The following is a 14,929-nucleotide window of genomic DNA, read 5'->3' as shown; positions in this document are numbered from 1 at the left end:
TCCCAGCTAGACAGGTGGGGAAAAAAGGTTTCCAGCTACTAAAGCAAGCTGCTGGTGGGACAGTTTTCCAGTCCTCTTATACTGGGAATGAACAGCCAAACTGTGTTTGGCTAAAGACTGATTAATTCACAAACAGGATGATGTGAGGTGGCTGACAGATCTAAAATGTAGATTTAATGACCCCAAACCCCTTCCAGGTCTCTGCTTCCAGACACTGACTCTCAGTAGGCCCTGAATAGCTTTCTTTTCATCCAAGATATGAACATTCAACTTTCAAGCCTTCCTGAACTTCCTGCTCTTGGGGAGGTCTAGGCTCAAAAATGCCCGGTGCCTGCAACAGCTCTGAAGGATATTGAGGCTTAATCCTCAAACAGTAGCTTTACCTTTCTGTGCTCCCGTTTCCACCTCTATTAAAAGAAACAGAAACCAAGCAGTGTGGCTGTGATAAGGCACCCAATTAATCCCTGTACATTGAAAAACTTCATCACTTAAGCCAAGGAAGGAGCATTCCAGCCTGAATTTGCTTGTGATGAAACTCTTCAGCCTTCAGGCAAAAGACCAAATTGGCTGGTCTGTACTATCCGGGGAAAGGCTGAGATAAAGACGAAGTGTTGGAGCTCCCTTTGGACCCCAACTTTAGACTTGAGGGCTCTGTAACCTAAGCTGAAGCCTTGTGGTGGATCAGCCAGTTCTGGAAATGAGCTCAGATGCGTACAGCAAACCTACATCCCTCTTGCAACACCCTGTGCCCAGTGTCCAGTTCATCTTTTTTTCAGAACTAACCCCTGATCATCCATGGTTCCTCCATTACTGGTTTTTCTTAGTGGGATTCTGCCCTCATCCTCCAGAGATTAGTGGTTCGAAGCCTGGCTCAGCTATGAATAACAAAGACATTTGCAAAGCAAATCATCTTATTAAAAATAGGGATTCTTCTATCCCTCCAACCACAACAAACCTCTTACCGTTGAAGAGCAACAGGACTTGGCTGTGAATTGGGAAGTTCAAAAAGGGCCGCTTGCAGAGCCAACAAGCAGACACCCTCCCTCTTCTCAGCAAGATCACCCCAAAGGAAAGGAATGGCTTCTCCATTAAAAGTTGCAGGTTTCCTCTCTTCCCATTCCTGTTCAACATTATTCTATTAGTTGGCTTTGCTGGATCTTTGGGGAATTATCTTCAGTGTTATATTTATTAGACAGAATAAAACTGTGTGGCAGAGATCGTCTTTCTCTCCCATTTTCTTACAGTATTTTCTTACCACTCTTGGAGCCCTTGCTCTACCATGTTGTTTCCTCTAGTACTCCGAGCATTTCTCTGCTCCTGTCTTCTCCTTTTGTGGGCAATTACAGACATACTGCAGTTCTAGACATCTTTCTGCTGCTGGTGGAAGGATAGGTTCGTGGCATGAGTCTTGATGAGCGCAATTGTGGGAACTGCAATAGGGGCAGGAGGGGGCCGCTGTTTGTGGGAAAGATGTAATAAGAATCCTCTTCCACAACTTGTTACTCCACAGCAGCCCCTGTGGGGTACCCAGATGAGAACAGGGTGTGTTCATCAGTCTGGGAACGAACAGGATCTGTGTGTGCCCAGCAGCCTTGGGAAAGAGTCTCCTTTTGGTTAGCTGTGCTGGGCTGTGTGGTTTTTCCATACATGGGAAACCCAAGCCCAAACAATGGCACAGGGAGAAAGAAAATAAATTTATATATATACATATAGGGTTACTTGGTCTAAACAACTTCTGCATAACTGGGAGGAAATGCAATGAAAGACAGTTACTGGGAGACTGGCCCTCTAAATCACCAACACCCCCCCCCCCAGCTTCCAAGTCTTGAGCACACATTGCTGTGACAGGAGGAGCGAGATCAGCAGTAAGCCACCTAAACATCCATTAGTCCCTCTTATAATTCTCTTTACAATGGCCCAAAGGGAAACTGCAGATGAATCAGTTCTCCAAAAGCAGGAGTGCCACCACTCAAACCATGGAGCCACCCCTTGAGACAGACCTGTCATAGGCTTCCTCCAAAGACATGTCTGTATAAAAAAGACACTTTAGATCCAAATCCTTCCTGCTCAGTACAACCTACTCTAGAAAGGGAGACTAACACAGCTAATGCACTCACCCAGTGTAAGCTGTGCCAGAACAAAATTGGCAATGAGGGCAAGGAGGCTGAATCTATGAAGGCCATTGCAAGACCTTGTTTCCCCCCAAGGGAAACCCTCAAGGGTTTCTTGAGCCCTGAAGGACAGCAAAGCTTTTACAGTGACCTGATCCACACTGCACATTCCTACTTCACACACCTTATTGATGCATCTTTACCAGTGATGCTACAATGGAAACTGTCTGGGTAGGCCATAGTTTGGCTTTTTAAACTCATGTCTTGTCAAGCCCAGGTTTGCTTAACGTGGTGTCAGGAGGCCATGTGCTACCCCCTCCTGCTGGTAAAGAGGAGGCTGACTTGAGCTGGGTACAAACCAGTCAGGGAAATAAGTCACTGGGGACTTCCAACACAGAAAGACTGCAGCTATTCACCAACCAGATCAGACGAAGTACCCTTTGTGTTTATGCCTACTGGATCTGTCCTTCAGCCAGTATAAATCTGCCTAGTGCTACTGCCTTTCTGTAGTCTTTGCCAGCACACACCAGCTGATGACTTAATGCTAGCATCAATAATCTTTAGCACAAGAAAGGCCCCGAGAAATAAACAGTGCTGTAGAAAACTCCACACAAGCAGTCCATCAACACCGATAATATTTCACACACAGTGGATGGCAAGGAGAGGCTGTTTACAGACTCACAGCAAGAGCAGTAGGGAAAAGAGCAGCCCAAGAGTGTGCAAAGCCCTTGCTGCTGAATTCCTCCTGCAGTTGACAACAGGTACTGAGCAGTGTCTGCATGAAGGAGGACGCTGGATTAGAAACCCAACTGTACAAACACCCTACATCACATCTCTGTGCTGGTGCAATGTTGCTGACTGGTCCCCTTTGGCTCTAAATAGGATGCTGTCAGTACTGAGAATATTTCTTAATCAGCACTGAAGAGTGGCTGCCAGGAAAGTAGAAGTGGTTGTCTCTCAGTCTTGCTTCTGCAGAAAGAGCAATTGTTTCAAGGGGGGGGGCTGTTTGACCTTTCCATTTCTCAAATGTGTATCTCTTCGCCAAGACTGTGTCATTCTTTGTAAGCATTTTGTTGTTCAAAACAAATCTTATACTGTGAACTTCTTTCTTCCCCTCCCTTCGTATGTTGCCATTCAGCAGCCTCGTACTCACAAGGAAGCAGCCAGCATGTCAGATCCAGCTCAAAATAACGAGCAAGTGAGGGCAACCCTACTTGTAAGGAACAACCGACTCAGAAACACGCACTGTCTGAAGTGAACTGAGCAAAGGGGTGTGGGGTGCTCAGAGGCAACCCTACAATAATAAGGGAGTGTTCTCCTGCTTGTGCTCATAAACAATCCTCCAGCAGTGAACAAGTGCATGCAGGCAGATATTGCTGAGAAATACCCCAGTAAAAACCCAACTCCTCAGAAACAGCCCAGGCAAAAACCATGGGAGTCAAGCAGAGAAACGGGTCTTGAGTTATCTAAGGATGAGAAACATTTTAAATCATGAAGGACATGCTTAAAATGCTTTAAAGCACCTTGAGTGCACCAGGGCAATTATGAGAAATGGGATGGCTAACAATCAGGCAGCTTATGTATTCTGTATATTGCTGTGCACTGCACTCAAACATATCTTTCATGGCATTCTTGATGAGAAGCCAACAGAAATACCACTCTGATTAATCAGGAAACTACCCAGCAACAACACGAAAAGTTTGCACAAGACCAGCAAGCACACAACCTACTCCAAAAGATATCTGGGTGAGGAAAGGTGCTCCTTTCATCAATACACCACCCCCCCACCCCCGAAGGCTCAATGCTTGTACAGATAATGAAGCCAAACATGTTTACACACCAGTGATCATTACATGCAGTGATTAGAGGAGATCTTAGGTTAATTTTCATCTCCGCTGGCTAACACTGATGACCTGCTGCCCCACCTAACCTCTCTGCAGTGACAAGTCAGGTGCTTTCACAAGCCAACGAGCCCTCCTTGTTCCTGGGGAAAACAAAGACTTTCTCAACATATATGATTATAAAGGTCAGTGAACCCCATGCACTCAAACTGGTAACAGGACCAGCTGAGCTAAAGCAAAAATTCTTTTGCTGGAAGTAAAGAGCACACTGTTATCTCCCCAGGGGCCAGGCAATAACAGGAGGCATGTTCCCATTCACTCTGGCAGTGTGTGATATGCCAGTGCTCTGCCTATAAATACAACAGCACTTTTTCCAACCCCCTTTTTTTTTGTTTTAACAAGGCTGTGACAACTTCATCTCATCGGGTACAACATACAAGCCTGAGCTGTGGCTACACAGCAGGGCTTTGCGTGTGCACGTGGTGGTGGTTATCCCACCGCAGGACCATATGTTACCTACTGCATGGGGTGGCTGCATCTCTACTAGTGCCTTAGGAGAAAAAACAGGGCAGCATTCCATAGCAGCTGCATGGGCACCGAGTGCTTGGGGACATGCACATAAAGCAGTACCTGAACTGGAGGCAGTGGGCTTTGGGCTGTCCTATAGGGAGCTCAAATGAGAAAGAAGTTATGAAGGCACTGGTAGTGGTCCAGGTAAAAGTTCCTTTTACAGGGTGAGATAATAAATGAGACCATGACAAAGAGGCAATACTGGGCTCTGGATTGTGTCTTGGTACTATCCAAGCTTTGTGCGTTTAAAACTGACCTGGTCATTAATTTGTTACAGACTTGTGCAATGTGGACAAGGCCAAGTCTCTTGCATAAAGATGTTTTCTTTTGCAAGCCAACTGGAAATACTTTGTGTTTACTATTCATGGAGAAATCTGCTTGTCCTATCTGTGACATCCCTCTCTGCACTGCCCACAAGACACCTCCCCGGTAATTAGACTGTCAGAACAACTTTACTGCATCAACCCAAAAGTCCACGTAATTCAGTGCTCTATCTCAGGCAAGGGACAACAGTGGATGCTCAAGGAGGAACATACAAAGCAGCTCCTATATCTATATCCTCTACTATATCTTGCATCCTCTAAAAAACATCAATAAGCAACATGGGCTTTCCTGAGTCAGGTTGTATCTGGACTGTTGCATCTGCATCATGTACAGCTCTGTTTTCCAGGCATTTGTCTAATGTCTTTTTGAACTCATTTGGATCTAATTCTTTCAGGGAGACAAAAGGTAAAGTTATGGTAACTGGAGCTATTTATGTTACAAAGGAGACATGTAAGAAGGGGGTTAAAACTAATGAATGGCTTTGGGAATGGACGGGACCTTTCTCAGAATAGAACAATAGGGAGCTTTTATGAAACTGAGAGACAGAAAACACAAAACTATTAAAAAGAAAGAACGCTCCTTTGTGTTATTCAGCATTAGCCTTCAGATCTCATCGCCACAAGACAGTAGCCTGTGCTAGCTGCAGAGAGCCTGTCTAGGCTTTTTGGTGGTGATAGTTGCTCGAGGTGGCTCCTACACAGCATATTGAATGCATGATTGGAACTGAATTTCAACTCTTCACTACTTATCAGGCTCGGAAAGAGAGAAACTGCTGTCAGGGGCCTTCCTTGGTGAAGCAGCAAGTTAATGGGCAGAGGAAACATCACACACCAATGTTGACCATTGAGCTACATTCATGACTGTTGCTTCTTGCTGGACTTTGCTCTCCAAGACAGGAAAGAACACATGCTTTCTTACCTGGGTTGCTGCTGGCTGACCGATGACCACCCATCCTGGACACTGCTGGTCACTGTGATGTGAGACAGAGACGTTGGAAGCCCACTGATCCAGGAAGCCTTTGGGAGTGTAAACACCACAGTCTTTGATGCTGGTCATTTGCTCAAATTCCTCACATACTCCATCACCATCATGGAAATAGCACCTGCTGGGTTCATCTGCCAGGAGGAAGAGAAATCACGAAGCGCTGGTTACAGGTAGCAATGTAAGAACTAGGACCTGATAACATCAGTGTCCTGTATCTGCTGGACCAGGTCACTGGGAAGTGAAAGCACTCCTAGGCAATAGCAAGGTGATTTAAAAAAAGCCAAGCAACGATAGTCAACTTTTATATTGGGCAATTCCCCCAAGACATTTCCTAATGTAAGGGGATTTCTGCTTATTTTCATCTATCTCCATTTGAAAAGATGGAGACAGAAGAAAGCAGAGACAGAAAATACATAGAGAGACAATGTGGGTGTTGGCGTAATTCCACCAACTTGGATGGAAAAACGCCAGCAGAGGGGCTGGTCTGCAACGTTTCCCTTTTTGCTTCTAAAAGATATCTGAAAAACAACAGCAGCAGCAGCAACTGTGAATTTTGGGATGGTGAAAACTGCCAAGTTCACAGTTGTAGTGACCAAAGGGCCTAAGGGATCTGTTTATCCACAGAGCAGACACAGTATACAATGTGTGAGGGTAAGCTTGCCACATGCACACACGGCTTCAACCAACATGACTCAGATTTGACCTGAAAGGATCAAAAGCAGCAGGAGACTTTATTATCCTCGTCCATTTATTCTGTGGCTTCTCTAATGAGACTGCCAACAAAGATGCCAAATTTTTGAGGTTGTTTCTGTAACACTGGCCCATTAAAAACTGAACTGAGATCCATCTACTCTTTTCAAACAGACTGCATAGCAATAATGACTTTCAGTCATTAGAGTACTCTCTGAAATGGAAACCTTTGACCTGTTGGTATCCTATTTTGTATTGTATTATCATTGCCAGTCCCCAGAGGTATCCAGTTCTGACAGCCTGTTGTATTTTTGTCTGGCAAATAAGCCTGCTGAAAAAAAAAAACCTGGTAGGAAATTAGCCAGAGCTGCTAGCTGGACTGATGGAAGCGATCCCTAAGGAGAGTCCTGCCGGTAGCATTGGACTATCTCGAGCTAGGTGTCAGAAAATCCAACGGCTGCTCAATTTTGAGCTACTTCCAAACTACTAAATCCCCTGTTTATTTTTCCTCCTAGTTTACACAGTGAAATACCACCATGAGCCAGAAAAAATCAGTTTATTGCAATTCAATTATTTAATGACTTTCACTCCTTTTCCCCTCCCGTCCTCCCAGTCCCCCGTGAAAAATTCCAGGTCCTTCTGAGAGTGTGAGTTTGAAAGAATGGAGAAGTCAATCATTATGGTTTCGTTTCATCATGACCTCTGCGGACAACTCGTGTACGTGGGTAAGTGTTGGGAGCTGTGTGTTTGCTGGGCCAGCGCTGTGAGCTGGTGAAAAGGAGCCAGCAGGAACCTGGAAGCTGTTCAGCTGTATGAGTGCAGCCCTGCGCCTGAGATGGGGTGGCCAAACTCCTTGACCCTACATGTCACGTCTTAAAATCTTCATATGGCTGGGAGCCACTGAACATATACCACACACCTCGAATGGCTGGGAGGAGGAGGCTTGGGAGAGTGCTTCACAGGGAAGAGATGACAATGGCTCCCCGGGGTGTCCCATTGCTCCGCGGTGGGAAGGGGCTCCGTGGATGTGCAGATGGGCCCTAAGGCAACCCAGCAGTGCTGGCCCCAGCAGCCACTGCCTTGCCTTTCCCAGGGCCTATCGCCCAACAGCACTGATGCCAGCAGGGCCATGCTAGTCCCCATCTGATATTGACCCAGCTGGGAATGTGAACCTGAATTGGTCATGAACGATACGTGCCCTGGGAGCCACAGTTTGGACATCCCTGCGACATACCTTGTTTCTCTGTAGGGCTTATCAGTGCTGGCACAGTGCTGCACAAGTGTGGCTCATTCACACTGTGATGGCCATGGAGGCAAAGCCTTGGTTCCCTTCACCTTATCCTTATGCATTTCTTGTTCTGCTCCTTTCTCTGCAGAGCAATAGCAAAGCGTAGGCCAGGTCTCTGCTGTACCCAAGAACAGCAGGATAAAAGCTAAGCAGCTTGCCCGCCTTGGAGCACTATGTCCCAGTTTGAGTGAGAGTCTCAGCAGAAATCCCTGAGAAACATTCAGCTCTGGAAAGCCTGTGGTCAGCAATCAAAAATCCTCAGAAACAAATCCCAAACATATGAAAACATGGATTTTTTTTTTTTTAAAAGGGTTTCTTTGTCATTTTAGGAAAAGAGGCTTATTTCTGTAAAAAGCAAAAGAAAAGAAAGGAAAACACACACCCTATTAAAAAGACCCAACATTCAGCCTGTTGACATATGCACAGTCACATATACACTTACAGTGAAATACCAGCACCCAAGAGCACCCTGCTACACACCCACACTGACAGAAGCACTGACACACAAACACATAGACACTCTCTTTACACATCCCCAGAGCAGCCACCCTACTGATGCAAACACATCCCCAGAAACTCACAGCCTCATTTTAGGCATTTAGACAGCGTTTCCCTGGCCTTCCTGAAGCACTGACTTCTTTTCATGACAGGCACTGAAGCAAGCACAACGTTTATATAGCAACATACTCCTGCACTGGCTCCAAATGTTCCCTCCTAATGCGATGATAAACGTAATGGGCTTCTGATAAGATCATGTGTTTGGGTTAAAAGAATACTCAAGACCTACTCCAACCCGATGACTTAATTCATACTCACATGGATGGGAAGGCAGCCTTTGAATAGCTGTGATCCAGGCCAGCGTGTGATCCTAACAGAGGCTAATTTGTTCCTGATTATGCTTAAGACCCCAATAAATCTGTCTGCTTGGAGTCTGCAAAACCCAAGGGAGGAACCGAATGGAGAGGTTGGGATGTCTGAATTAAATGGAGACTGCCTAAATGATTAACCAAGTCTTACTGAACTGCACTGTCATGAGGCCTTCGGCTGTGCTGGTCCTGGAGAGTGGCTGCACCCTGCTCTCCACCACAGCATGGGGCTGGATGACATAAGAGCTGAGAGATCAGGTACCCGCTTGCTTTTATGTGCTTTGAAAAATGATGGTGAAAGTGGCTTTACAACCCTGGTTTTCATTTAAGGCAAGAAAAAGAAAGGAAAGAAATAGTAAGTCCTACTATTGACACACCATCCTGTAGCACGCACTGTCATGCTTTGAGGGGAGCGTTGGTGAGAAGAGCAGGTCATGCCTGCCCATGAGGCTCTACACCTGAGTGACAGCAAAGAGGGGGACTTCTTTAAATCATGAGAGCACTGATGAAGGCATCAATCTACGACAGCCAAAGGTGGTGCATCACCAGGTGGGCTGCCAAAAAGCAGACGCTCTTCCTTCCACAGGTGCTGAGCACCAGCTCCTACTCCTGATTCTTACTGTGGTCTTGGATGCTCGGTAGGTTACATGTTGGGCTTCACATTTTCATAAAGTAAAGAGCGACCAGATTGTTTCTTCCTACGATTGCCCTCACAAAATAAAAGCTAACAGGCTTCTTCCCTTTCCACAGTGGTGTGAAGACAGCTCAGTTAAATCCGCAGAGTCCTACAGGATCAAAGCCAGGGAGGGCAGTGTCAGCAGTGGTGTTTTTCTAGGAAGCAGTAGCTAACATCTTTATTTCCATCATGGTGCAAAATGCCTTTTATGTTCTATTCTCAACTACTGTGACATGAAAAGCATCCAGGTCCTGGGTAACATGAGCTAACTTTTGCTTCCATAGAGACCTACAAGCTCCCAAGACCTTTTGAAGGTCACAGTGCTGTAGTGGTCACATATGGCCTGCATCACGGACTTGGTTCATCAACACCGCGGACTTCTCACTTCAAAGTTGAATCTGATTTGAAGGAGATATGGAGGAAGGGAACATGAAGGAAATCCGATTTGTCCTCAAGGAAAAAAATGACTTCAAAAAATTACAAAGCAGTTGCCTGGAAATCCAGCTTAAATCTAGAACAGCAAAATGTCTGCAGGCACAGCACCTGGCAAGAGACAGCACCTCTGGGGATTGACAACAGATGCTAAAGGATCCTGAGCTGAACTCGGGGAACACATATTCATTCAAGCAGCCTGAGCTCCTTTTCCCTGACTGCGTTCTCACTGAAGGCACAAAAATGTTGGGGCCAAACCAAAGTTGCTCTTGTTTGGGGAAAAGGCAGTCTCCTGATCAGCAACATCTGGGAATCCCTGAATGCTCCATGGCAGACACCAACCCAGAGAGGGGGATTTGTTGGGAAGACAGACTAGCAAGACTTGTCCTGCTCACTACTGCATTGGGCTGCAAGATCTTAGGGCTCCCGTGCATTGTGTGAACTCCGTGTCTCCTTACTTCTTCAGCTGCTTGAACACAGTGCAAAAGGCAGATTTTGGATTGAAATACAATCCCCTCATGTAGGGTTTAGAGATAAAAGGGTGCACAAGGTAAGGCAGAGGGTTTAGGCAGTGCTTGCAGGCACCTGCCAGCCCAGGTCTGGATGAGCAGGTATCTCCCCATCACAGTTACCTGTTTGAAGTGAGGCTGGAAAATCCCCAGCAAAATGAATGAATTCTGGTACAGATCAGGAAGCAGACATGCAGGATACACACTTATCTGTCATAGGCAGCCTTCCACCTCATTAAAAAGGAAAAAAAAAGAGATCAAGGGATCCAATTCATAGCACAGGGCACATCCTCCTTGAGGCTTTGAATGTCCGAGCCGCATAGTCAAAGTGCTGGGGACAGACACTCGGGGCAGCTTCCTGTTTTCAGCTGGAACGCAGTGATTGGCATCAGCATAGTCTTCTTTTGTGCAATAACTACTATTTTTTCTAAAGGCCAGACAAAAAAAAGGAGTATTTTTAAGCTCAGCTGTTTACTTGGGGCTGTTTCCAACTCTAACAAGACTCACGCCACATAACTATTTGTCCGAAAGAGCAAAAAAAAAAAGAGGGGGAAGAGGGGTACAAAAATGCAGAAGCATTGTCTCAAAGTAACAAGATCTTGGAACAGAGCAAGCTTAATTTTAACCCCCGGGAGGTCTGTCCAAAGGTGTCCAGCTCTTTTCAGACACAGTGAGGCACGAATCACAGGCTCGCTCAAGTCAGCAACTTGTACAGAAGCAGGATTTTACCAGCACATCACTTAACTGTAAGGTCCTTTCCAACCCTAACTATCCTCTGATTCTATGATTCTATCTCCAGCACTGGTGTTTAAGTTTACAGATGAGAAGAAACATATCCAGAGGTTTCTATCGCAAAAGGAGAAATAATTCCACTGCAGATCACAAGAACCCGGCAGCTGAGTGATAGCAGAACCTGCTCCATCTATTTCTATGGGAGTTTCACCTTTGGCTTCAGTGGGAAGAGAGTGAATAACCTGGCCTGCTTCCAGGATATCTGCTAATCTCTTCTTTAATATTGAAGAAGCCAGAGACAGAGAGAGATTTCCTGCTACGGTAAAATATTCGAGAGTTATTTTCCTTCCTGGATGTTCGGGTTTGAGAAGAGGAAAAACCATTACACAGAGCTTGGGCAGACCTTGCCGAATAAAGTTGCGTATCAATAAATGGTGACGTTTTCCTTCCATGAAATAAAACAGACACCTTGGAAATGAAGGCAACACGGGTGTTGCAATCTACTGCAGCACATCCCGGGGCCTCGCAGGAGGCTTTTTTCCCCCTGCATAACATGACAATCGTGTCTGAGCATCTCCTGAACCGAGCATGCGGAACGCGGCTCCCTGGTAACTCAGCTGCTTCGTGGAAATACATTCCTGGGCTTGTCCTTTGTCTGGCGTGAGCCGGCTCCTCGGTATGATATAGCGGTTGGGGCACAATAATTATGCAATTGATCTGCATGCTGCAGACAGATACAATTACAACTCTCTCGCAGAGCCCGGCACTGAAATCGGATATTTCACCTCCAAGAACACGAGCCTCTGTCACTTGAGAGAAAGGATATTTCCCGTCACTGGCAGTGGTAGTAAGACCTTATCGGCTCTGTGGCTTGCCAAAGGGAGCCAATGTGGCCTTCCACCAACCACGCATGCTCTAAAAGCACTCCAGTACACGTTCTGGTCACTCTTAATCTTGTTCCCTTCCCTGGGTGGTTGGATAAATCTGAAAAGCAAGGCTGGGAATGTTTCAGTGTTTCCTCAGACTTACACAGATTTATTAGCTAAACTTGGAGACTGTCTGACTGAAAATCTTGAGGCTTCTGTCACACATGGCAGCAGCCACTCTGAAGGCAAGAAGACTGGCCAATGTGGCCCTTCCCGACACCTGGCCCACTTCCTTGGGAAGCTGGGAAGAAGCCCAGGAGTAAAAAAATAGTGGTGCCAGTCACCAGGGAGCACAAACTGCTTGTTTGTGAGTGTGGTTGGATGTTATTATGTTATTGCAAAGGAAGGTCTTGTGCTCAGCATCATCCTCTAAACACACCAAGTTGCTGTTGAGTCACAGAGGATGCTCTGAGGAGTGAAGCATGGCCAGCCATGGAAGCGCTGATCCATGGAGAGCAATGCATGAGGGACACAGCAAGCAAAGGAGTAATCCTTCCGTTGGGCTGTCATTGTAGCTGTGTCCTAAAAACCAAAGCTGGAATGAACTGGGCTGGAGTCACTGGCCTAGAGAAAAATGCAGGCAAATACCACTCCATCCCACATTCTCCCCCACAAAAAAGCATCTGTCCTTTGTGTTTTACTGCCTGAGATGCCTGCTCTCTCTGCTCTGTGGCTCAGCTGGCCCTGCTAACATTGCACTATTAATGATGACAGTCTGAAAATCACTTTGAGAGACTTTATGACTATGTTGTGATTACTAACTTGCCAAATGAGTGCTTAGACATTTTAGAACATGTAGCCACACTCCCACGAGCTGCAGGAAACCGTCAGCTTCAAAGCATTTGCCTTAAGCTGACTGATTCACACAAATATCATCTGAATGGCCCCAGTCAGTAAAATCATTGCTACTTGCCATTAAATTCTGCTATAGAACCTCAGCTTCTGAATCGACAGCAATACTCTTTCCCAAGCTCCTTGGTCAATGCTTTAGTCTTATTGATGCCCTGTGAGATGCTGAGTTTCTCTTGCAAGGTGGCTCAGTTTCTCCCATGCTGTTGTTCTACTGAAAGCCCTGAGCAGGGTCAGCCAAGGCCTATTTAATGTTCATGAAAGAAGGCAAAATCACCATTAGCTGCTGTGTGGGGCCAGGGTTTCGGCAGTCAAAGCCGTGTTCCTGTGCAGGGGTATGAGGAAGGGAGGGAGAGAGGATGGGAGCGAGGCACGCTCTCAAAGCATGCCCACAATGAATATGGATGGTCATCCATCAATTTATTTTAAGCACATTACTCCTCTGTCAGAAAGGGAAAAAAAGGAAAAAGAAAGAAAGGAAAGAAAAGACATATAAAATTAGGTTTGTGTCACTCATTTAACACTGCAATTTCCCTAGAGGATTATGCACCAAACAGAGATAGCAAGCTCATGAATATTAATCGCTTCCCTGAATGCAATGCAGCCCGCCAAACAATAAGATTAGGGGAAAGTGCTATGCTTAATTTATGGATAATGGGAGAGGTAAAGGATAGAGCTCCCACAAAGGTAAGGCTCACAGCTGGAAGGAGAGGCCTCTGAGGAGGAGAAGGACAGATCCAGATTTGTAAGGTAGCAAAAAACCACTTGAGGCCAAGCAGGAGCGAGAGAAAAGGTGTTTAAAGAACATTGTCAAATTAAAATCATACTTTTCCCTGACCCGGAGTCTAATGCTTCAAGATGCCAGGAACTGGGGGTAAACTCAAGAGCTAGGTGTATTTATTTTCTCTTTTCCTCTACCCTGTGCCTTTTCTTTGTGTTTTACATCCCTGAGGCCCTGATCCAACAAAGCAGGGAGATGTGTGTCTAACCTGAAACACTCGCATTCTGCAGCGGGACCACTCACATGTGGAAGTAAGCGGAAGCGCTGCCCTGTTTTGCTGTAAAAAGGCTTTAGGAAGAGTCCCTTATAAGCAAAGGAGATAAAGCGTAGCAATAACAACACCAATAAGATGCAATTGAAAACCCCATAAATTACCTGGCAAACTTAAGGGTAGATAGAAGTTCTGCAGCAACTTCCCAGCTGTGGTTCAATGTGTCTATCAGCCCTTACTCATCTCTTTTCATATTACTTTCTCTCCCCCTCCCTTCTTTTTTATTGATCTCTGCATCTTTTTTATCATATCCTTCTCTTTCTTCAGCCCTGGTGAGCTAAATCAATGCATAATGCACATCACACTCAACAAAAGGAATGCAAATGAAAGCAGCGCTCTTTTTCAATGTCCGCACATATATCTAGATGCATGTGTACAACCTTGGTGTGTGGGAGAGTGCACGCCAAGGACAAGGTGCTCAGCTGCTTGTTAGACACCCATTTCTCAATGGATCAAGTGCAAAAAAGCTCTGGGTTCCCACAACTGCAAATCGTAACTCTTACAAATGGGGCCTGTTTTACACAGGGCTTGAACTTGGCTGGGATCCGCAGTAATCACAGAAATCAGTTATCCCGGGAGGAATCAAGAGCAAGGTGAAAGAAAAGCAGCCAAGAGGTAGGAGAGGGGTGCATCGGTCACAGCGGACACGACCGCAGCTCGCTTGGCTCCTACGTATCCAAAGGCCAAGTGAAACTTCTCCACTGGGACCCGATTCTGTGCGGGGAAGGAGATAAAATGTGCAAAACGAGCTAGGCGAAGGAGAGGAGGGGAATAAGTAGAGATGATGGATTTCAGGATGGGGAAGGGTGAATGTGCCACAGAACTTAAAGGAGGAGTACTGCCAGATGCTGCCATTAATTAATGAATCAATCTCGCTGTCACTCTTCAGCATGTTGCAGGGAGAAAACGCTATTCATCTTATCTGTTTTCTGTTACTTGCCTTTGTGCTCAGAGAAGGCCAGGACAGCCTGACAGTAAGACCACACAGTTTTCTTCCCTGCCTCCCTCCCTCCTTCCCCCGCGCCCCTCCTCCCGTGGCAGAGCAGATTGATCCACTGTTATCTGATTAGAGAGGAAAG

The 14,929-nt window shown here is 46.0% G+C and overlaps 1 protein-coding gene across 2 annotated transcripts in view; it reads right to left on the bottom strand.

The window, feature by feature from the left end:
* PAPPA (pappalysin 1) overlaps window positions 1-14,929 on the bottom strand; it is a 365,133-nt gene that overhangs the window by 69,786 nt on the left and 280,418 nt on the right. For both annotated transcript variants that reach the window (XM_057405883.1, XM_057405882.1), the window contains exon 10: window positions 5,765-5,961. In XM_057405883.1, the coding sequence (XP_057261866.1) occupies window positions 5,765-5,961 (197 nt within the window). The remainder of the gene's footprint in view (window positions 1-5,764; window positions 5,962-14,929) is intronic.

Source organism: Pezoporus wallicus, unplaced genomic scaffold (assembly GCF_028554395.1).
Source record: "Pezoporus wallicus isolate ANWC-B61680 ecotype Strahan unplaced genomic scaffold, APGP_CSIRO_Pwel_v1 contig_4684, whole genome shotgun sequence".
Lineage (NCBI taxonomy): Eukaryota > Metazoa > Chordata > Aves > Psittaciformes > Psittacidae > Pezoporus > Pezoporus wallicus.
This window is presented reverse-complemented; position numbering and strand designations above follow the sequence as displayed.